The 24,489-nt window shown below is 45.4% G+C and overlaps 4 protein-coding genes across 4 annotated transcripts; 1 reads left to right on the top strand and 3 right to left on the bottom strand.

The window, feature by feature from the left end:
• Positions 1-2,596: 2,596 nt before the first annotated feature.
• Positions 2,597-5,059, top strand: T069G_08448 (ricin-type beta-trefoil lectin domain-like domain-containing protein; the record flags this gene model as incomplete). The annotated part of the gene is made up of 2 exons (XM_056175658.1): positions 2,597-3,085; positions 3,170-5,059. 2 exons carry the CDS (start codon positions 2,597-2,599, stop codon positions 5,057-5,059), a joined length of 2,379 nt encoding a protein of 792 aa, XP_056026607.1.
• A 4,007-nt stretch (positions 5,060-9,066) lies between these two features.
• On the bottom strand, positions 9,067-11,684 carry T069G_08447 (phosphorylase superfamily domain-containing protein; the record flags this gene model as incomplete). The annotated part of the gene is made up of 4 exons (XM_056175657.1): positions 9,067-10,499; positions 10,558-10,644; positions 10,700-11,236; positions 11,291-11,684. The coding sequence occupies 4 exons, from the start codon at positions 11,682-11,684 to the stop codon at positions 9,067-9,069; spliced, it is 2,451 nt and encodes an 816-aa protein (XP_056026606.1).
• A 1,263-nt stretch (positions 11,685-12,947) lies between these two features.
• Positions 12,948-17,775, bottom strand: T069G_08446 (WD domain, g-beta repeat domain-containing protein; the record flags this gene model as incomplete). Its single annotated transcript, XM_056175656.1, has 6 exons — positions 12,948-12,989; positions 13,156-14,540; positions 14,631-15,188; positions 15,246-15,381; positions 15,427-16,999; positions 17,048-17,775. 6 exons carry the CDS (start codon positions 17,773-17,775, stop codon positions 12,948-12,950), a joined length of 4,422 nt encoding a protein of 1,473 aa, XP_056026605.1.
• Positions 17,776-21,220: 3,445 nt separating this feature from the next.
• On the bottom strand, positions 21,221-22,973 carry T069G_08445 (phosphorylase superfamily domain-containing protein; the record flags this gene model as incomplete). The annotated part of the gene is made up of 2 exons (XM_056175655.1): positions 21,221-21,592; positions 21,645-22,973. The coding sequence occupies 2 exons, from the start codon at positions 22,971-22,973 to the stop codon at positions 21,221-21,223; spliced, it is 1,701 nt and encodes a 566-aa protein (XP_056026604.1).
• Between the last annotated feature and the right edge of the window lie 1,516 nt (positions 22,974-24,489).

The raw sequence follows: 24,489 nt of genomic DNA, 5'->3' as shown, positions 1-24,489 counted from the left end.
ACTACTACATATATAGCGACATATCATCAATTGGTAGCTGACTGACTTGGCAACTCGACTTTATATGCTTTCAATCCTTGCGTGTTCTACTATCGGAGTTTAGGACCTTGCGATAGCCTACATCGCTGTTTATGAACGGCATGTTCCATCTACTACAATATCCCTCCAGGGTGTACTTAAGGACATTGTTTTTGAGAACATTCTCTGTAATTTGGTTAATAAAGTACAATTAAAGCTGTGTATTTAGATTGTTAGATTCTGAAATTTAAGTCTTATGCTCCGTCCTCCGATGGCTTTAAAGGGACGCCTGATAAGAAGGACCTCGTTTAAGAGTATTAGGTACCTACATGCATAGAGCTGGGGATTACTGGGCATGTACTTATTAAGTAGTACTTTTATAGAGGAATATCCATTTAGCTAGTACCCGGATTTTACTATATATGTAACTGTAATAGCAGTTACTAGAGAAATATAGATATAATAGCAGTTACTGAAGAAATATAGATATAATAGCAGTTACTAGAGAAACATAGATATACTAGCAGTTACTAGAGAAATATAAATGTGATAGTAGCTACTAGAGAAATATAGATACAATAGTAGTTACTTGAGAAATATAGCTATAGGAATAGATAAATACTGAGACAACAGGCGTATAATTTAACGTATTCTAATTTTTCTTAGTCCCGATTTTTCTGTCCTCCGCTTGCTGTGATAGCAAAAACTGCCACTTGAAGATTCCATGTAATTCAGCTAAACCTGATGGGAAAAAATTGTACATTTAACGGACTAGAATCTTCATTTTGGTTATGTTGGAGCCTAAGCTAACCTTTGCAGTTGTTTGAAACTTATTTGCGAAACAGAAAACCGTACCAATATGATGGCAACCGGACCGAAAGTCCAACCGAAGGTTCGCAGTAATTAGTAATTAAAAGGAAACGAATGACCTGCTGATTCCGTGAACGAGTGATTGCTACTGCACAGTGATGAGTGGAGAGGCGCGGGCCGAATTCAGCTCCTCCAATTGCCGAGGCGATACGACCGATGATGCCGGTATTCGAGATTGTTGCGGATGCGGGGAGAATGGACATGGAATCATCTATGCAGGAACCATAGTTGAATGAAACCCTAGTCCATTGCAACGTCACAGCGCCGCCACATCGCAATGTGTTTCTTTTCTCGTGCCTAGTAAGAAGAGCACGTAGCATGCGGCAGTGACTCTCTCAAGGGCACATTCCACTCATCACCTGATATATGTACATATCCATGACTTTTTCGCTGACAGGCATGAGCTGTGTCCACCTGAGCATACGTGAGTATTTAGTTTAGCAGCTGTCAAAGTCAGATGCTATGAAACAAGGCTGTTCAATCCATCTTCAAAGCATACATCGCAGTTCACCTTTTGGGAGTTCTTGTTTGTACGTGATGTCCATGAGAAGAGACAGCTATCACACAACTGCCGTTAGAGTCCCTGGGTTAGTCCCATCTATGCTGCAGCTAAGACGCCTGAAGCGGTCCAATCGCCTTCGTTTGAGGGTTGCCTAGCTGAGGCTAGAAACTGTGGAGGTAGCATCCATGTAAGTGAAAAGCTGACGCTCTCCGGAATCGCCCAAACGAGTCACCCGATCTTGGTCTAATAGAGCGTCGATCCGCGATTCCAGCGCTCTTGGTCGCCTGATGTCTTTTGAGTAACAATACTGCCCTTTTAAGGCTATATATATTTCGCGCTAAATAGATCATAAGAGTTCTAGGTTCTTCTTTGGGCTTGGTCCAACTTATGCGCCCGTCCGCTATGAAGTCTCGAAACCGCAATTTGTCATGTGCTCCAGATGAAGCAAAGTGAATGTGGACCAATAGCGATGAAAAGGATCGATCCTAATGGTAACTCGAGTGGATTAGCTTTCAAGGACTGTGTATAGCTAAAACACGCTTGCTCTCCACCTTATACGCCTAGTTTATGTTGTATACGCCTGCTTGACAATCTATGCGCTTCCTTTTTTGTTGAATACACTAGGCTCAAGGGCCTCAATAAGATATCATTTTGGGCTTATATTAACATCGGGCAGGAGAAACTTGCCGAGAAAGACACTCGCATAGATACACAAACCGTTGTCCCTCAGAGTCCGCCCACTCTTTTGATGTGGTGATATAGCCAAATGAAGGCGCATCTAAGAGGGGCTGCCATATCAAAATAGATTAGTAGACGGAGAGCTTTTCGGCAATATAGTCATGTTATATTGAAGGATTCATCGCCTAGTCGCTCACGATGTAACATGGGGTCATTCTTCAAGCCAACATTTGCACTTTCTTTAGCAGATTTAGGAAGGACACAGAACGGCATACTTGACACTTCGTGAAGGCAAAGTGATGTTTCGGCACACAGCTCGTTCTTTGGAACGCGGCTTTCTTTTTCTCTATATAATGGCCTTCTATTAATTGCTCCCATGGTATATTCTTTTGTAGACATAGGCTCCAGTTCGTGCCCTCATCGGAACACTCAAAGCTGTCAGTTTAAAAGACATCATCCGTTTCAAGATAGTGGCCTCCGGGTAAAAGTCCTCAGTATTGAGGCAATCGTCAGCTGAACTACAGTAGGATGAAGACCCTTAGCATTTCCGTCTTTGGTGTTGCTGCCATTGTCCTCTCGGGACGTTCCGTAGCCACCAATTTCTTGAATCATAGCCAGTTGCTTTCCGGATTTGAAGACCCCAACTGGTTCGAGCAGAACATCCCATTCCTTGATGTTCCCAACTCACAGATACAAGCCGTCTACTACTACCGTTGGCAGACTTACAAGGAGCATCTCACCTACACCGGTGTCCAGTATGGCTACATGCTCAGCGAGTTTCTAACGCCAGTCTCTTATGGTGCGCCGTACGGAGGCGTCGTAGCCGCTGCAGGACATCACATCATCGAGGGTCGATGGCTTCGGGATCAGAGATACGTTAAAGATAATATTAATTACTGGTTGGCTGGCCCTGGCACGTTCCCTAAACCGCAAACTGATACTTACAATCTCGACACCTCTGATTGGGCCCACGAATACAGCTTCTGGGTAGCCACCGCCGTGTGGCGCCATTATCTTGTAACTGGGGATCGGGATTTCGCCATCGGTCAGTTAGATAATCTTGTCAAACAATACAGAGGTTGGGACAATCACTTCAACCAGAGCCTCGGGCTTTACTGGCAAGTCCCTGTCTGGGATGCCAGCGAATGCACAGCAGCATCCTATCAGACCAGCGATCCTTACCACGGTGGTGCTGGCTATAGGCCTACCATTAACGGATATCAGTATGGAGACGCTCGTGCTATCGCATCTTTGGCCACTTTGAAGGGAGATACGGCCTTGGCTTCTGAGTATACAAGCCGAGCCAGCGCTCTGCAGACGGCAATGCAGAATACTCTCTGGGACAGCTCGCGTCAGTTCTTCATGCACCGGCAACGGGACAACAACCCCTCGGGAGCACTGCTCACCACTCGTGAGATTATGGGTTACTTTCCGTGGATGTTCGACATGCCACAAGCGTCTGGCATCGCCGCCTTCTCCCAGCTGAAGGATTCTCAGGGCTTTGCGGCTACGTACGGACCTACCACTACGGAACGACGAAGCCAATGGTATATGTATCAAGGCGCAAACTGCCTTCAATGGGATGGTCCATCATGGCCATATGCCACCGCGCAAGTCCTCACCGCTGTGGAAAATGTGCTCCATGATTATCCCGCGCAGTCATACATTACATCGACCGATTACTATAACCTTCTTGTTGGTTACGCCGCAACCCAATATAAGAATGGCATCCCTTACGTGGCCGAAGCTCATGATCCCGACGCCAACCAGTGGATGTACGACACTTATAACCATAGTGAAGACTACAATCATTCCACTTTCATTGACAATGTCATCGCCGGACTCCTTGGCCTACGCGGACAATCCAATGATACTCTGACTGTCGATCCTCTCGTGCCGTCCTCATGGGACTACTTTGCGCTGGAGAATGTTGAGTACCACGGACATCAAGTAACAGTCATCTGGGACAAGTCTGGTTCGCGTTACAACCAGGGTTCTGGTTTAAGGGTTTTTGTTGACGGCACCCTCGCTGGCACTCGTTCTACTATCGGCTTGCTCACTGTCAACGTCGGCAGTGCAGTTATCCAAACCATCAACTCTCAGGTCAACATCGCCGCCAACACCCAGAAGTTCTCATCAGGGTCAACACCATTCGCATCCTACACCTCGCAGTACGACGATGTCTGGAGGGCCGTCGACGGCATCGTGTTTCGCAATGCCGTGCCCCAGAACAGCCGCTGGACTTCATACCAGAGCCCCAACGCTCAGGACTATTTCGGCGTGGATCTCCGAAGGTCGCAGGCAGTTTCTAACGTCCGGCTGTATTTCTACACCGACGGCGGCGGCGTGAAGCTGCCCTCGAGCTATGATCTCCAGTATCTCTCTGGTAGCACCTGGGTCACAGTCCCCGGCCAGCAGCGGAGCACAGCCTCCTCGGTGTCAAACACACTGACTCAGATCACCTTCCCGACAATCACCACCTCGCAACTTCGTGTCGTGGCCCCCAACCCGGGCGGCGGATCAGGTTGGGGTCTCTCCGAGTTCGAGGTGTGGACTGCAGCTGTCTTTCAGATCAATAATCTGAACAGCGGCAAGCTCATGGGCGTCCAGAACGCGTCCAAGACCAGGGGCGCCTACATTCAGCAATATGAAGACAACGGCACCCGGGATCATTTGTGGCAGTTTGTCAAGGCGCCTGGAGGCTGGTACAAGATCCAGAACCTCAACAGCGGGCTCCTGCTGGCCGTCGAAGGCCAGTCAACGTCCAACAGTGCGCGTCTTCAGCAGTTGCAAGAAGATGGAACAGACAACCAGCTTTGGCGAGTGCAGTCAAACAGTGACGGGCTATATTTGATAAAGAATAAGAATAGCGGGCTGGTGGTTGGAGTTGATGGCGAGTCCACGGCTAATAGCGCCAACGTCGTCCAGTTCCAGGACAACGGGACCAACGACCATCTATGGAGCTTGCTTGCGGCTGTGCCCGCTAGTTGAGATTCCATCTCGGTCCTGGATTGATGCAATGTATTCTTGCTGAGTGGCCATTTAGCCTGCACTGCGTATATAGTATTAGTGGCTTGAATTGACCAAGCGTCCATGTTCAATCACGTACATAGAATAGCTAACCTTCATGAGAATCTTAAACATTATACTGTCAATTTTAGACCCTAGATACAAGCCTTTCTCTGGTTTCCTTTTTTTCTCTTTTTTTTATTCTTTTTTCATATGAACCGGACGGAGTCACCACCGAAACTAATACCACCATAGATAGTAATAGATATTCCGTGGTCCCGGTAAGTTCTTTCTTTGGTTCATTCTCTGATATTATGGATACGACTAAGATCTAGTGGTTAAATAATCACGGAGGTCTGTTTCCTAAAATTTATAAAGTTTGCACAAAGCCTATAATGTGCCAAATAATGTTTATACCTGTTGCAATAAAATAGACAAAGGGGAGATAATAGACATACGATAGACCTTATTGCTTCTGGCGGCGTGGATGGCGGAGATTGTTGGTGGTGATTTTTGCGGTGGTGATTTTTGCGGTGGTGATTTTTGCGGTGGTGATTTTTGCGGTGGTGGTCCAAAGGCTGAAGGAGGCCTCTGGAAGCGTTGAATCATTAAAGCGGCATGATTGGACATCTATGCGAATCGGTGCTTTATTTGGCCAATAGCTGCTACCTGGCGGGGAAGTGATGACGACCAAATGGAGGAGGAAGATGAGGATGAGGATGAGGTGGTGCTGGCGCTGGCGCAGTTTTTGTGTCCCAAGAGTGGAGGAGGGTGGCCGAATTCTGCGTATAAAGCCCCCCAAGAATCCTCCGACTCACAACTCCTACATCACGCTCTCTCTCTCTCTTCATTCACGAGATTTCACAGAAAACCCTATCATTGCTGACTTTTCCTTCCGTATTGTTTCATCGAGAATAATTTTTGGAATGGCTTCCTTGCAGCCACAGCACAGCCTACACTCTGCTGATGATGGAGAGTTGGAGTTCAACAGCCCATTGGACAATCCACCCGCGGTTTCTTCCAATGAAGAGTCAACCATGGATTTTATGAGTATTCTTGATCCATCATATGATGACAGCGAACAGAATATATCGTAAGTTTACATAAAGCCTGCACTTGCTTCATGGTAATCTCCAAGGAATATGGTGTACCGAATAACGTCAAATAAATCTATGCGCTACCATCTGTTAGAAAATAACATTAAAGGAGATAGCCGAGAATCGCTAGTATTCAAGAGTCTCGAGCTAATTGCCCCGGGCTGTGAGCAACCTCGCAGCCCACAAGAACTATAAGCACCAAAGAATTGCGTCCAGTCGCAGGCGACTGTCGTACGGAGTACGAATGAGCTGGAGAAATAACGCGCTTTTATACAGGTAAGAAGAGCAGAAAACAAGAGGGGCAATCAGGTAGGTCAGCGAGCGTGTCTGTATGATGACAGGCTCAACTATATAGCTCTCGCCTTAGAATAAGGCGATGATCTCCTCCTTGCTCGGCGGCTACCCGCTTTTTAAGGTCGACGCAATTCTCTGAGGAGATACCCTTTGTCCACACAATGTTTTTTTTTTTTTTTTAGAAGAATTTAGCTTACCATTACAAATTGTGAAAGTCCGAGTCAATTCTCTGTTATATGGGATGATTTTATTGCTAGTCTAGATGCTGAGGGTGTAATCGCTTCCACGCCCAATAAGTTGGAAGAGTCCACTGGGAATGATCTATCGGTAGATGTGCGCGATAATGACTACTTAGATAGTCCGAGATGCCTAAAGATCAGTGATATTCTTCAGTTTAATGACGTTATTAAAGACGAAGAATATCCCGCTGCGTCTGAAAGTGTGGTACTCTCGTCTAGTTTTGAAGTGACGCCTATATTGGGTGGTGCAGTCAACCGGATGTTAGAGTAGGTCACCCGCTTTCAAATTGATCAAGGTCTTCAAGGCTCATATATCGATAATAGTACCGCTAAGCCTATACAATGCCATATTTGCCCAGCTGGTTTCGGAGCAAAACGTTCTTTTAAACGTCATTTACGGTATTCAATTTTCTTCTGAGAGTTACTTTGAAGTACTACCTAGTTACTAATATGTTACCAGGACCGCTCACTCTTCCGAAAGGCCTTACGTTTGCAAGATTTGTTCTGAGACATTTAAAAGGAGCGATTTACTCACGCGCCACTTAAGGTATTCGCTTGTATTGCATGAATTGACCCCCAAATACTAATATTTTACCGGTAGTTGTCACTCTCCCAAAAAGCATGCTTGTCACTGCTGTCCCAAGAAATTTAGGAGAAGCTATGATCTCAAACGCCACTTAAGGTATGAAGCCATATTCTGTGAACTAGATTTGAAATGTTAATATAGAGTTAGACGTGTCCATCGTTTAGAGTAGCCTTTTTGGTGGGTGTGGGACGCTTCTATCGAGAACAGCTAATGGCATGCGTCGCTTGAAATATTCCACAGTGTGAAGGAGGGTTTGCGAAAGAGTTCGAATTTTGCATCAAACATTTTATGGTTGGAAGAATGAATGGGCTAGGAGAAGCATACTTCTGATGGTATACGATGTCCCTGAGTGGATTAGCTAATAGCCAAATCAATAAATTTCTTTCAACATCTAATAGCTCTCTCTTATGGTAATATTACATGTTATGGTAATATTACTTGAACGAAGCTCTATATTGCATCAACTAGTGCAAGGATCAAGATTCAGCATTAAGCAATTGTAATACATGAACCCATTTCGTCTTTCAAATCTTTGCATCTTAATTTCCCATTTTTCTCCTCTTTTGTTTCTTTATATTTTCTCTTCTTCAGCCGCTTCTTCTCTGCCTCCTTCACTTCCCCTTCCTTCTCTTGCCTTTTTATTTATAAATTGGTACGGTCGCATAATGCCAGTACAGTGACCCGTAGAAAATAGATCCGCTTGTAGCATAACCCAGCATTTTGCTGGATATCATGACCATAGAAATATACTTTCGGGATCAAATATAACGTGTCTAAACAATCGTGGAAGATATTATATATACTTAGGCATAGGTAATAGCTGTTTAGAGCGTATTAGCGGCTCGTGTTGATTTATTTCTAGTTAGGTATCATATATATGTACTTCTCATTGTTGACATCACCAAGTATATTCGACTATAGGTAAGCAGTGGAAAATTCGAGATCCCGTCCAGCTCTTATTTTGACTTTGATGACCTTCATTTTACTAATTCCGAGTCTCCAAATTTAGACTCGCATCATTACATTTTGACAGTCAAGCAAAAATTGACTCGTTTGTTCATCTATAGAGGCTTTCATGGCCAAAGTCTCGAGCCTGGGAAGTGGAGATAGTAGTGATGCTGACGTTGAAACATTCACGAATACATCCTTTGCTCTAGTAGTTGAAGAGCTGTGTGCTTCAGTCAATCTCGAGATCGACTCCAACAGTGGCATGCAGGTTGCAAAAAACACTGCCGGTTTACACTATGAAACTTTAAGTGATAGGCGTGCGTGGTATTAACAAAATCTGACTTTGGTGCAAGTACCGTTTCTCCAAAAGTACATGTAGCTACTTTGCATCTGTGGCAACGATACCTGCCCACTTATTGAAGTATGCCTCCTTGTGTCTAAGGTCATTTTTTCTCTTAACATTTTGACTGGCATTTATTTATATAGTTCAACGCATCCTCACTGGCGGCGCCAAATTATCGATACAAAGGTGTAGGCCAGGCAAGTATCTCTTGTAAGCATTGACTGCGTGCTGCTGCTGAATATACGGTTTATTTATTAAAAAAAAAATGTATCTATCATTCAATTGAGAGGTCTAATGAAAATGTAACAAAGGAAAGCTTTTGTCTATTGCATGACATTAGGTAAAGATTGTGTAATACAAATGAAAGGAAAGGAAAAGTATAACTAATGATAGTATAGTGTTGAGTGTTAATATATTTTCGTGAATAATCCTGCCTTTGGGCTAATGCAAAAATGAGTGTGGTTGTATCTGGAGATAGGGAATCATGCCGCTGGACGCAGTCGTGGTAATCTGGAAGGAGTGGCATTTGACTGAACTTTATTTGGCGTCTTCGATTTGATCTGGGAGCGAGTCTGGGAAGTCTTAGTCCCCAATGCTGGTACGCTGTTGTTGTCCATAGTCATGAGAGGAGGCCGTCTGCTTTGAGAGGGAGTAGGAGTGGCGCTGCGTTGTCTGTCACTGGGGTTGGGCGTATTTGGTCCTGGAGGTCGGCTGTATCCTGGGCCACGATGGCTATTTCTAATGGGTTGACGTGATGTTGAGTTCTTCCTGTCCAAATAAGGAGGCGGTGGACTTGGAATAGGAGTGGCACTGCGCCGTAATTCGCCGGGGCTGGCTACGCTTGCCCCTGGATGGCGAGAGTATGTGCTCCTGTATCTTGGGGCTATATCGTTACTCCCGGTACGTGAACCATGTGCTGGTGTTTTCTCAGCAGCAATAGAAGAACGCTGAAGGCTTTGGCTGAGAGGAGCGCCGCCTTGTCCTTCGTTAGAGTTGATCTGGTCTGGCTCTTCGACGAAAGGGAGATTTTCCCGAAGGATGTCATTGTTTTCACTAAATGAATCATATCCTGATGGGATTTCCTCGTCATCATTTAGCGACCCGCTGTCTCTTCTCATGTAGCTACTTAGGTTTGTAGACTGCGGTGATTGAGGAGGCGACAACGGGTACTCTATAGCCCTTCCATTGGCGTCGTATCCGCTGTTTGGGCGTTTCGTTGATATGTACAAGCCTGAAGAGGCTGGCGCATTGTTAAATTGCCCGTGATTCTGCTCGGAAACAAGTCTTTCTTGCTCTCTCCGGACAGGCGATGGAGTTCCAAAACGATATTTAATCGATCTCGATGGGCTTTGGGGCTTTGATCGAGCATTGTCATCATTGTTCGTTTGGCTCTGCTCATGCCCACGGACTCTAAGCTCTGGCGAGCAATCCGAGGGAGTTTTGGCAGATGGAACAGGGTTTGAATGGCGTCTTATGTTACCGGGTTTGTCATTCCTTTCGGACGTAATGCCCTTGGACTCTTCTGGAAACGGCATGGAGGCTTGGGAGGGCATACTATATGTTCGCTCAGGTGATAACATCTCAGTTCGATTTTCATCTTCTCGGGGAACCGGCGATTGGCCGAGGCCCATGCGGATGTCTCTCATTGCATCATCGATACTCCCCTGTCGAAACTTCGCTGCTAGAAACGGCGGGGCTCCTTGTAACCACGATTCAAGCGTTTGATGCGTCGGAGAAGTATCATAAGAGCTTGCTCGTTTTGGCGCTTCAATGGCAACCATTTTTGGGGGTTTCTCTTCTTCGGGAGTTGTTTCCCCCGACTTCGCATTACGGCTTGTGTCATCTAGTTGGGCCATTTCAAGCGGCGGGCGCCGAGGATCAGTTTCAAGATTGGAATCTTCAAAAGCTGTCACTACTATGCATGTTAGTTAAAGATCTATGAAATGGGGGCATAAGTAGATCGCTGCACATACCTCTTGGATCGGCGGTATCCTTCTTCTCATTTTTCCAAAACGGCCAATAGTGCATCGCACTTTGTATAAGTGTAGGCGAGATTGTGACTTGTTAGAGATTATTAGCTGAGAACTGCCTTATTGTAATAAAGAGTAAACTTACGTTGTACTCGCTGAAGCTTATCCACCTCGCTCGTAGCCACCACCATGAGTAATGCCTTTGCACATGCTGCAGCCGTTGCAGCGGCGTAGTCTTGCCATTTCTCGTTCTTATGCGAGTCTGAATAATCAGCAATCCCTCGAATAACAACGCAAGGGAAGTCATTCATCAGTCCTGCTGCTTCCATCTCGATACAAAGGATTTCGTTCTTAAATTGCTTGGACAGCGAGTCTCGGAGATTAGCGTCTTTGATAACTTGGTTGCCTGATGCAATCAAGCCGCAGTGTATCAAGCCGCTCTCTCTTTTGCTTCTCCGAACCAACTTGCTCTTATCGCACCGGCGACAATCGTCCTCATCTTCATCACTCAGACAAGACTCATCTGCTTCTACATGGCCGTAGCTTGGATGAAACAGGAGGTCTTGGAGAGAGTCCGATTTTTTGTAGCTTTCAGGTACATCGGGATCTTTTTCCAGCTTCTTTAAATACTTGAGCATGTTTTTTCGTGTTGTGATGTGATCAGCTTTAAATCTTGTCAATGCTGTAAGTAAAGCTGTTGGCGGAGGAGCCAGAGATCCCGTTCGTACGAACTGGCCGGCCTCTGTCTTGCCCATGTCCCACTGGACAACGCCAGGCTCCGTACCATTAGGGCAGCTAATAACCACATCTCCAAGCCGAGTTTTGTGAGGGATACCTCCGCCTACCCCTACCATTAACCCGACTCGGATATTTGGAAAGCTGGACACCATTCTAGTTGCAACTGTTGCCGCAGTGTTATTGCCAACCCTACCTAAGGGCAGACCAGCAATAACAACATTGTGTTTACCAATGCTTCCGAGCATATATGTATTGTGGTCACCTGTTGGGTTGGGGAGGTCCTCATGCCTGTCATCAAGCATGAGAATCGCAGCGGTCTGTTCGTTTGGTAACGCACAAACCCATCCGATAGTGTAATCATTGTGAGTGTGTCGTAGACGGAAGTCCTCCATAATGACGGATGTCTGCGCTCAATGGCGATGGGGATTGTTTTAAATGATGACATATAATTCTGACTCAAAGTAAAATCGAGTTCCGAATAGAGGACAACTCTTACTCTATAAGTATTCCTAGAAAAGACGGCTCAAGGGCCTGAGAGAGAAGATGCGGATATTTACATGTTTACATGAAGCTATCGGCAGCCAACAGAGCCGCACACTCATTATCCCACTACTAGATCCAGCACCCGACACCATCCCCCCTCAGAAACACACAAACTAGGCGCCATTCAGACGCAAATCCAGGTTTGACAACATCACCACGTTGGCACCGTTTTTGGCGCTACATTATTTACGGGTTGAACAACAAACTTCCAGCTGCCATTATCCCAAATGCCAATATTATGCCAATATTATGCCTGGCTACCCAATGTCTGGACGACATATCAGAGCGCACCACGCATGCAGCCTCTTGGAGCGAATACGTGGACCAAGAGGAATAACAGCATTAATCTATCAGCCTCATTATGCTGTCAAATCGAATTGTTGGGTGATAGCCGATAGCGGCTCGGATGGCCGGAAATGGCAGCGCATCATGCAGCTCTTCGGTGATGTGCTGGACACTTTTTATTGTACAGCGTCACGCGGCAGGAAAAAAAATAGTTCGTGGCTTCTATCAGTGACAACCTCCTTTGGAGTAGATGGTCCATTTATAGGTAGATATCTCCACAATGAGGCGTCGATGCAGGAAGACTTGGGAAGAATTGGCCAATTAGATTATGCATGTAAGCTGGCAACGTCATATGGAACATGTGGAAGCACATCAATTGCATTCCAAGTTACTGGGAACCACGGCAACAAGAACTGTGTACAACATTAACACGCAATGTTTAGTGGTTACTGCTAGGTAACAGGTTCAAGCAGGGAGAGAATAAGGTGAAGAGCTTGTATCATATTTGACATGATCTCACGGAAGCATCATGGATTGGTCACATCGCGATATCAGGCACATCCGACCATTGGCAGTGGAGAATTCGGGGTCCCGTCAAGGAGTTTTCTTGAGTTTAGATGTCACTGTCTTCCTTTTAAACATATGCAGACACGCTGTTTTATACACACGATTACTATCTAAGCCAAACATTAAGAGAACCTAATCTCAGGTCTGCACAAGAACCGATGTAAAGTCTTCTACTAAATATCCTTGATCAAAAATTAAAGCAATTCTTTATTCAGTCTCAAGTTTTGCTATTTACGACATAAGGTGTATATGTGCTCTTCTCAGATGTTTGGAGCGAGGCTGCATAGAGGACGTCTTTCTAGCTAGTCTCTATGAAAGAATTAGTCAACAAGTTGGCGCTTGTTCAGGTTGCCTAATTCTTAATCGTAGAATTTCTCTCGATTGACAACCAATAAAAACCATCCAACCTCTAATGATCGATGTGTTGATTCCAAATGCCGATTGCCGATAATCTGAAGGAAGCCATACATGATCCTCGAAGCCGATCCTTATCCATTCCTTATCTGGACTGAAACTAAGACCATTAAAGACCAGATTTGGTGTTAACCCCTGAATATCTGCTATCTCTTCCATAGAAGTTCGATTCATGACCAAGGTTCCGACATCTGTATACAAGCGCATTTTAGAAGCTGGGTCGTATCGCAAGCTGCGAACTTCACCAGTCTTAAGGGTTTGCCGAATTTTGCCCGTTGTTGTATCACAGAAACAGACTGTTCCATCATCCAATGCCGAGGCTATTACTTGACCATCAGGGGAGAAGGCAATCGCTATAATGGACTCAGTGTAGCCCTCAAAAGTCTGCTGATGTGTGCCTGTCGCTAGGTCCCAAAGCTGAACTGTGCTATTACGAAATCCCAAGGCAGCTAGTTGGCTTTTAGGCGAGAAAGCAATACTTAGCACAAAAGTGCCGTTGCTTTTAAGGAGTTGTTGGTGCGTGCCAGTCAATGTATCCCAGACTCGAACTGTTTCATCATTTGATGCTGACGCCAGCAGCCGGCCATCAGGTGAGAAGACGGCTTCCGTAATTGGCTTGCTATGGCCCTCAAGTGCCAGCTGGTGAGTACCCGTTACTATATCCCAGAGCTGGATTGTATTATCATCGCCAAACCCCCGCGTAGCTAGCTTGTCATGAGGTGAGACAACCATTGTCCACATTGACTCACTATGGCCCTGAAGCGCATGTTGATGCACACCTGTTACTGCATCCCATATTCGAATCTGATCTATAGATAGTGAGACCAGCTGCCGGCTATCATACGAAAAGATAACCTCACTAACTATATCGCCATGGCCATCTAATGTCTGTCGAAATGCCCCAGTTGTTGCATCCCAGAGCTGTAATGTACCATCGACAGATGCTGACGCTATTATTTGGGCATTCGGTGAGATGCTAACAGCTGTAATCCAGTCTTTGTGGCCCTCAAGTGCCTGCTGGCGGGTACTCCTTGTTATATCCCAAAGTCGGACTGTTTCATCATGAGATATGGATGCCATTAGAAGATTGTTAGGCGAGAAAATGATACCAGTGATAGTGGCACTATGCCCCTTCAGAGTCTGATGGCATACTCCTGTTACTGTGTCCCAGACACAGATTATATCATGGCCTGTCGCCGCAACTAGCTGACCGTTGGGCGAGAAGACAACGTGCGTTGTCATTTCTTGAGGGAGCTTTAATTCTTGTTGATGTGTGCCCTTTGTGACATTCCAGAGCCGGACAGTGCCACCGTCTGTTACATATGCTACTAGCTCGCCGTTTGGTGAGAAAGAAGCCGTGCTAGCCCAAGCATCGTGGTCTTTAAGCACCTTGTCATAACTGCCCGTTACTACCTCCCAGAGGTAGAATGTACCATCGTCTACTGACGATGTTATTAACTGGCTATTAGGGGAAAAAACAACAGCATTGCTCGAATGGATATTATATTTAATTGTTTGCAGACATATACCTTCAATATCCCAGAGTTGGACTGAATCGTCATTTAACAATAATGCAATGAGTCGGTTGTTAGATGAAAATTTGACTGCTGTAACTAGGCCATTATAGTCTTTAAGTGTTTGCTGATAGGCGCCAGTTCTGGTATCCCAGATCCGGATTGTATTATTTGTTAATATTGACGCTGCTAGATGCCCATCAGGCGAAAAGACAACTGCATCGATCCGAGGTAGTTCATCGTCTTCCATCTTGACTTCTGTAAAAAGACTGCCTTCGCCCACAAGTGTTTGTTGGAGAGAGCCAGTTGTTGCATCCCAGAGCCGGATTGTATGATCGTTTGACGCCGTAGTTATTAACCTGCCATCGGGCGAAAAGAATATTTCTGTGACTCTTTTGCTGTGACCTATAAGAGTCTGTCTGTGTGTTCCCGTTGCTACGTCCCAGAGCCGGATCATGCCGTCTTCTGATGCGGCTGCCCAGGTCTGGCTGTCAGGCGAGAAAGCAAATGCTGTGACGTCTTCGCTATGGCCTTCGAGAGTCTGCCATTGTACATCCCAATCAGACTTCACCCCTTGGATACTGTCAATATCCACGAGGCATTCATTCCAGAAGTTTTGCCGCACCTTACTCGATGTCGGAGAAAACATCAAGGAGGCAGCATAGATTTGTAGAGGTGCTCGATCGATGATTGACCCGAAACTAGAGATGAATCTGCTTGCATCTGTTGTGAAAAGAACAAGCTCTGCAGGTACATCGGGCAAACGCTGCGAGAGTTAGCTCGGCAATGATACACTAAGAGGCCCGCTTACCTGAAATATCTCTAGAAGCCTCCTAATGGCCATGGCTGCGTCGGATAACCTTCCCAGGATTGCAAGGACTTCTGCCCAGTGAAGCAAGTGTTTATATATTAACGTGGGTATTTCACTATTCATTCGCTGTTCACCGTGTTGTAGGTGATATATCCAATAAAGGCAGGCATACTTAAGGTCGGGAGTGATATGTCTATCCACGATATGCTGATCAATGTCCTTTCTGCGCTTGCCTAGCTGTTTAATATTGCAAATATCCCGTTTAAGCGTTGCATTCATATGACCAAGACACTTTGTGGCTAGCGTGGTGTGAGTGCTTGCAGTGTCTATAGAATATATGCTATTTCCAGGCCGTTCCGTGCTGAGAATGAAGTCGCTGAACGATTTATGTAGTAGCCGCACGGGAATATGGTCCTCAGCAGGGATATTCAACACTGCGTGTAACTCCGGGAGCCACCAGACAACGTCATCTATATCCATCTGGAGAAGAGCAGCGAGTGATGCAGCCGGCATCGGATCCACTAGAAGGACAAGAGACCCAAGGAATTCCAACCGGCTGTCAAATTCTGCTGGCTCTAGACCAGAAAAGACCTGATTAAGAATGGGTTCGTAAATCTGATGAAGCTGCGACTGACGATCATCACACTGTTTGAGCCATATCCGTAACTGCTCTTTCGGATTCTTGGGGCGCCGTTCACCATGAACAAATCGACAGAGAGTGGCGGCATAAATGAACAAGGGTTCAGGAGTCGTAGCTAATTCCACTAGGCGGTCTAGTTCTTCTTGCGTGGGCCAAGGGTTTTGCTGAACTCTGCGTTTCTTTCTGATGTCTGCGAAATTATTCTCCAAGAAGGTTTGGATGTCTGACTTAGTTTCAGCGGAGAATCTCCCATCGAGGAGCTCAATGTTGCAAAAGTCCCTGTCCTTCTGAAGGTCCATGAAGGCATCTCGGATCTCAGGAGATGATCTGCTTGTGAGCAGCACGCGCAAGCGTATTGTACGCAAGGTCTGAAGCTGGAGAAATAGCGTGATAATCCTCGATAAGTGATCTTCATTCTCGCACTCATCTAAGGCATCGAGGATGATAACGCTAGCTAGGCGGGGCATGTTATCAGGAGGAAGGTCTGCGAGAGGGCTTAGAATTAGCTTTTTGAACTGAAATTCAAGGGCCATCCCCTCTATTGCGTCCTTGTCCAAGCCAGAGAGAGATCTTCGGAGGTATTCTCTCATAGAAGGTATCTTTTCGATCATCTGCATTGCAATAGTGGAAAATAAGCGAGCGGTGCCGTTGCGGCCTTGCTGTCCCCTTTTGAAGAAATATCCAGCAACCAGTCGATCTTCACTATTCAGGACGTCTGCAATGGTTCGCGCAATCGTAGATTTACCAGTACCTGCAGGGCCTGAGAGCCAGAACAGAGTTTCGGCAGAATCCTTGTTTGCCCATTGAATGATTGTTTCTTGGATATTTACTCTAGTACCACTTTCGCATTTTGGGCTATCTTGAACATCAGCACTGTCATATCGTGCTTGGCTGACGGTAGGAAGATCTATTGGGTGGTCTTCGAGTAATTGACTGATTTGTGGTTAGTACATATTGAGTATTATTAACTCTTTAACATACTTTGTGCGCTCGTGTATCTTGAGATGCTTAGATGAAATGTCGAGATGCTCTGTAGAGACTTGAATGTGTTGTCTCGCGATTGACAAAAGCGATTGTATATCGGTACAACTCTGTTGCGTAGCTTCATCAATAGCTTCTAGGGCTTTCCGTGATGCCACAGTATTTAAGTTGCTCCAGTCCCTTATCATAGTGAGTTCTAAATCTTTAATTACCGTAAGCATTTCTTTCCAGTCATCAGACCCAGAGATATCACGCCCCACGTTGGCAAGCCAGTTTCGATAGAAGCGCAAAACATTCTTGATCTGGAATTCGAGTATGTGCTGGTAAAGATCAATAATTTGAGTCTCGAAATTATCTTTCATATTTGAGGCATGTAAAGAGTCTGGCCATAGGAGATGTTCGAATTCCATGTAGTAACGTATACGAGAAGTAACGTATATAAAACCATCTCGACTCGCCTCTTCTGCAGCACTTGAGCTTGTCAGGACGGGTAGGAGGATACAGACGCCAGCCCATGCAAGGGACGCCTCAGGTGATGCTTTCACAGACTCATCAATAAGGGTCTTGATATTTTGGACGAATTTTGCAGCTTCCGCGACTTGGTCCTTGAGAATGAATTGGCGACCGAACAGCATATACCTTGTCTGCTTTTCGTCTGCGCGTTGCAATCCGCGTTTCGTAATATCCTCCAATTGTTTCTGGCGTTCATTGGAGTCGGTAGAGATCATACTCGTTGTGTTATTCAGATCCTCATCCAGAATTGACGTATTCTGCGATATACCATTTCCGGCACATGTTGCACATGTAAGCTGATATGAACCAAACACGGCTGTTGAATAGACGTACTATTACTATAGTTCAGTTCTTTCGAGAGTAGCTGCTCATATCGATCTACCAACCGCTCATCCGCTTTTCGGAGAGAATCGTAAGCGCGATCCCATAACGATGGTCTCGTAACCGACAGCCCAGAGGATGCGGGGGATAGAATCGTGGGGGTAGAGGACGCGTCTGATGGGAGTATTTGTCGGCTGGGAAGAATTCCAGCAGGGCCTTCGGCAGATGTCACAGTGATCTGTGGTCCTGTGGATGAAGTTGTCTTTGGGCGCAAAGTCTGTTGATGGATGATAAGTGATGGGTCAGAGAGAGTGCCGGCGTCTAGAGACTCTGTTTTGCTAGGCAGCAGTGTTGTCTGCTCTGGCTGGGCGTCGCTTGCGGAACTGAGAGTATCATCATTCCGACGACGACTGCGACTCCTGAAAATTTTTGACAATCCCATGGCCTTAACAAATTCACGAAGAGCACAATAAATGCAGTAGTTTCAGCAGTAAAGGAAGACAAGCAGGCGAATGATACAATTCAGCGAGAGTGAACTGTTGAGGAGTTCAAAATGCGGCACGGAGTATTAGGGGCCTTGATTGGTCCACGGACAGTAAATCTCCACGCATGCATATGCATGTGAGATGGGACTTCGCTAATACGATATAAGCCCGACCCATGATAATGATACTATATTTTTTACTGACTCTCGCTGACTTCCATGGCTGAAACAAAACTCCTCCCAGATGTTACAGAGTAGAGAACCTTGATCTATGCTATGACTTTGTTTCCCATCCATTCTATTCTTTTGAAGAAAGCCTGTGTTCAAGTGAAATGTTCGTCCAAGTTGGTTTTATAATCTCGCTATGCCAGAAGGCATGTTGGTAACAATCTGTTTTATCATTGAGGCGAGCTATGTGGATGAAGCAGAAGCGTCCCAAGTGAGTTGACTACTCCTAGATTCTTCTAGCTTCCACTAGCGAACATCAGTTGCCGTTTCTATTTTGAAGCTGTTATACTATTTACGACCCTGGCTGTGGATAGCCATAATCCTATCTAGGCGAAAAGGTCGGGGGTTTCTTATTGCTTTTATTTCGTTACTTCCATTGATGTTTCCCTAGGTCTTATTATTATAGAGCGGATATGCTGAATACCCCATCACATACGACCAGTAAAGGAAAAATTAGAAGCTCCATTCAACTATTTTGCGACAAGCGGAGGACAGAAAAACCGAGACTGGGAAGATTTCAAACACCCACAAGTTATACTACACGCCTATAAAAGGAATAACTGCTAAATTTATATTTCCAGGTAATAACTGCTGCTATATCTACATTTCCCTATTATATCTATATTTCTCCAGTAAATGCTATTTTATTTATATCTATCTAATACCTGCTACCATATCTACGTTTTTCTAGTAACTGCTACTATATCTACGTTTTTCTGTTTACTGCTAATATACTTACATAATAAAGTTTAGTTGCTGGCTGAATAGGTGTTCTACGAGTTAGTGAGGTGCTTATATTACTGACTGTATACACGTATTTATTTTGCGGTCTGGCCCTTTCTTACCTCCGCTTGCACGAGTCCAATGCCTTCTATTCTTTGCATGGCCCAAGGCCGTTCTCTTAATACGGAGAACGTATTGTTTCGAGAATAAGACGACAGCGTCAAACAAAACCCACCGTGTTATGTAATTCCTTCATCCACATCATAGACTCTCTATTGCTCCTAGATCAAGAGGACGGATAGCTGGATTACGTAGGCTTACATTTTACATATCTGGTTACTCATATAACATCTTCTAATCCAATCTATGCTATTAGCCGTGGATTCTTTACTAAGATACCACCGAAAGCCAATGGAAACTGCTCGACGAACTGTGTGACTCTAAGATGCGTGTGACAACTTGTCTTGAGATGGTAAGTACGGTTACCCATAGGTCTAAGAACATCGTCATACGTCGGACAATATGATCAGCAGTAACTGTGAAAATATTTATATTACTACTACCGGTAGACCAACTCTATCCATTGGTGTTGTATATGGGAAGCTGAAAACTATAAATAGAGGGTGAAGCTTCCTGCACATTTTGTTTCAAGCTACCACGAATAAGCTATTCAGACAACCTAACTTATTGACTATTTACCTTTACCAGTCAAGAATAAAACACAGATTAACCGCCAAAATGCGCACCTTTTCTGCCGCAGCCTTCCTTTCAATTGCTTGTGCTACTGGCATCTATAGCCAAAATCTCGGCTCATTTGATACATTCACGGATACGCAGTGTAGTGAGGGAAGGGAGGGGGTGATTATTCCCGACCTAATCACGTACCACACGGTCTCTTCTAATTTTGCATCCGTCAAGTCTTATTCTCTTGAGTGTGACCGTAAGTTTCCAAGCCAAAAATCCATTCTACGTTTTTGAGTGGAGAAGAAATGTTCTAAAATTTCATCTATCAGTTCTGATTTGGATTGAGCACGGAGACTGGTGTCCCTTAATCATTCCCCCAGGCGATTCGTCGTGTTATGAGCTCTATGGAACTCCTCGGGGCTGGAGACTTTCCTGTCCTAATAAATTTATGCTGCCATGACTTGATTTATTTGCGGGAGCTTTTTGACGAACCCCATGATAGATTGAGAGTCCGATTTAGTGACTGAGACAAGGCTAGCTCAGGCTTTTAATGTCGAGGAAGTTCATCTCCTCGATTTATATAGAAACTTCGAGACAATTTTACGCCTTAAATCTACTCCTAAGTACTTTTGAAGCTTTATTTCAAGCTAGACTTGGCCGCAGTAGCTTGAGGAAATGATTTCCTGACTTGTTCTTGAATATGCCGACATTTCTTCCCCAATTGCCCCTTGAAATAGCTTTTAAATGCTCATTTCTCATCAGTATTCTGTTGATATAACTTTAGGAAGCACATATGTTCGTTTTAAGGCGTTTTCATTATTTCTGATCTGCAGTATATTGTAGAGCTGGCTCACCCATTTCTTGTCATCCTGTTATTCGTCTTATTTCATTCGACCGCCTTGCACGAAGAAAGTTTCTACTTTGGAGCCAGTGCTATCGAGCTTCTCATCCATTCTGTGTGTTGACAGTTGGTGGTTATATGTGAGCGTAGCACACATGAATACTTTGGCTCCATGTTCTCGCGGCCCCCCTGTTGGAGAAGCCATCGCCCAAGATTGAAAGGTGGCGGTAAGTCTGCATTGGGCTGTTTACAACAATCTGTTTAATAGCTTGGCAATGCTCATGCATTTCAGGCAATCTGTTTGACGATTCAATTTGTGTATATACTTCTCCTCAGTAGTAATGCTACAAATGCTCCGATGAGGAATTGTACCTCTTCGCTACTCCATCCCCATAAACTCAACAGCAATACGCCAAAGGGTAAACACCCTGCAAAAATGCTCATTCATACCACCGAAAAACCTGTAGCTCCGACAAACAAACTCAAGCCGCCTCGGAGAGCTTATTGGAAGCCCCTTAAGAGGATCATCCGTAGTCCCCGGCTCATCCGCAGAAAAACGCAGCCGGATACTATGAGTCGAGAAAAACTGAGCCACCTGACTGTTCTGATCCGCTCTCCAGTTAAAAACGGTATCGCCAATAAACGTAATGGCCTTGACGAGGTCGTCTCTAAACCTGTCAGGATTTCTTCTTTGAGCCGCTTCCACTTGTTCTGCCAAAGCAAAACCGTACCATCTATTTCCGGAAATATGCTATTATAACACATCAGTCAAGCGGCCACTATCAATGAATGCATAAACTTACCGTGCCCCCCGGTCCTCCAGAAGTAACTTCTCCAGGAGCATTTCCTCCAGAAGCTCCCCCAGAGGCTCCTCCAGAAGAGCCTGCACCACCGGATCCACTACCTGAATTACCAGGCGGGGAGGACTGGAGCATCTGGATGACGGTATTCATTTGCCTAGACAACCCTGCAACATCATCACGCAATTGCCGAATATCGCCGTTGCTTGGTGTCTGACCGGGATTAGGGGTCTGTGCAGGAGTGGTCTGTCCAGGACTGGGGTTGATAGTTGGGACGGGAGTGGGAGTGGGAGTGGGATTTTGTCCGGGGTTCACAACACCAGCGGCCGTATCCGTCTCCGCAACAGCTTGGGCCGGAAGAAGCCCAATGAGTTCTTTGGTATAGGCTGCCGCTGTTGCTGCCGCATACCGCTGCCATTGATCGTTTTTATGCGAGTCTGCATAATCGCATATGCCACGGATAACCAGGCAAGGGAACTGGTTCATTAATCCAGCTGCTTCCATCTCAAAACAGATGCAGTCTTCCCCTGTCCGTTGGACCATTTCCGCGCGTACTTTTGGATCTCTGATGAGCATATTTCCCGATGCAATAACTCCATAATGAATCACAGGGTTAGTTGAGTCCCTCTTGACACGTCTTTGCAGTTGTGTTGGATCACAATTTGAACAATCGTCGCCCCCCTCGTGGGGGTATGTAGCGTTGAAGAGTCTGTCATTCATAAGTCCCTGGAAGGTATAACTCGGACCACCATTGTTTGGTTGACCAAGACGGGGAAACCTGTTGACCATTTGTTCAAGGTATTGGGGGACTTGGGGTTCTTGGAGACCATGGCGTGCTTGCAAGTTAGTGACCGCACTGCGAAGAACCCTAGGAGGACTATTTAGAAATCCGGTACGTCGGAATTCTCCTCCCTGAAGGGCCTTGCCAAAGTCATATTGAACCACGCCGCCGCTGGTTCCCTCTGGACGGCTCACAACAATATCACCAAGACGAACGTCTCTGCCTGGTCTAGGGACGCCGGCTCCGATACCAACCATGAGCCCAAATCGAACTTGAGGGAAGGACAATAAGGTAGTGACGGCGGTACCAGCAGCGGAAGCAGTTCCATATTCCCCAGCAGGAAGCGAAGCAATAACTATGTTAAAGGAGTTAATGTCGCCCCAGGAATAGGAATTGCTGTCATTTGGAGGCTGAATGAAATCATGAGGCCGCGCATGCTGATTATCAAGCATGCCAATTGCTGCCGTTTGTTCATGGGGCAGCGCGCTGATCCATGCAATCGTGTATGAATCGCGGCTGTAGGATCTGTTGGGGGGTGGATTGGCTGACATGGTTGAAGTGGTTCAAGCTGATATATGTAAGTTGATGAGGATAGAGATGTAAAGTCAACCAGGTTATTCCTGGAAACTTGCCAGTTTATATAGAGTTCAACAGAGATACACCCGTCAGGTTACACACAGATATATTGGGCATTTCGAAATATGGCCTGTCAAGTTGAATAAGCTATGAGCCGTCTTGCAGGAGGGGCTTCACTGCTATTGGTGAATTCAACTTGACTGCGGCTGAAATTGTGCCGCTTCAGCTGTCAAGATGCAACCCAATTAAAATGCAACTGCAATAGTCCCAGACTTATGTCAATTGCTATTGGTTTGTAGCTCGTCATAATGATCTGACAATACTACATGTCTGCATATTTGATTTTTGACAAAAGGTCATTTACGTGGCATAGCTCTATTGGATTCTAGATTGTTTTGTTCGCAAGGCATGCGTGGGGTATATGCGGTTAGGTATGAATGAGGCTCTGCGATCAGACACATGCGGGGGACTGCCCATTCAGAACGCCCAGTTGCTATTCAGCATCCCGCATCTCATGCTCAAAGCTACACGTAATGATAATATCTGGCGCTGCTGAGTATAATCAGAGTATAGATAAATAATAGAAAAGAATAGTAATAGTAGCACATACGTGTACTCAAGGAGTTGGATATATACTACTTCAGTAAATAAATACCTGTACGTATGTAGTCCTACATAAAGGGTTGTCTTTCGCATAGATAAGTTGACGAACCGGTGTATGCACCTACAAGTTATTATTGCCAGTCGTTATATCCATCGGTATTTTCTATCTCTCCTTTGCAGCTAGTCAACTCTGTCAATTTAAGGCCAATTGCCGTCCTCATCAAGCACATACAAACTGGGACTGTACTACCTTCTGTCCCGAGTCGTTCTAGTACGCTGGCATGTATACATATATGTAACTTTCATGTTCCTAGCTCACCCTGGAGTACATTGGCAGCTTGGCGATGAGAACTGTTCATCTTCTTTGTAGGTGGATTCATAGATCAGAAACTTGTTAGTTACAAATAGTGAGGTCCAAATTCATGCGTTTTCTATTTACACGGCAATTCAACTTGAAAATCCAAAGTTTACGACGGTGTCCCTGGCAAAACAGATGCTGGAGGATTATCTCCATAACCTGAATATTGATGCCCAATGTCGAGGCACACAGGTTGTCAGTCATTGGAGTTCATTTACATGGTATGTATGATGAGGTCAGCACCCCTAGCTAATAGACTCAAACCCTGCGCTCAAACTCACCCAAGCCGTTCTATTTCCGCCTGGATAAGCCTCCTTGTAGAGACTGAAACATACAATTGGTAATGTTTTGTACACTTATTACTTAGCTGCTTGTCTATGAACTCCTATCTTTCCCCTGTCTATCCCTTGGTCTCTATGTCTAATCTTTTCCAACCCTTGTTCTCCCTGCGGACGTCTCTACCTGATCTTCTATCCCATCTTCTTTTCGTATTGTACATTGCCTCTCTGTCCTCCATTCTTCGGTTATTA

Source organism: Trichoderma breve, chromosome 5 (assembly GCF_028502605.1).
Source record: "Trichoderma breve strain T069 chromosome 5, whole genome shotgun sequence".
In the NCBI taxonomy this organism is placed as follows: Eukaryota; Fungi; Ascomycota; class Sordariomycetes; order Hypocreales; family Hypocreaceae; genus Trichoderma; species Trichoderma breve.
The sequence above is the reverse complement of the archived record's forward strand: the minus strand, read 5'-3'. Positions and strand labels throughout refer to the sequence as shown.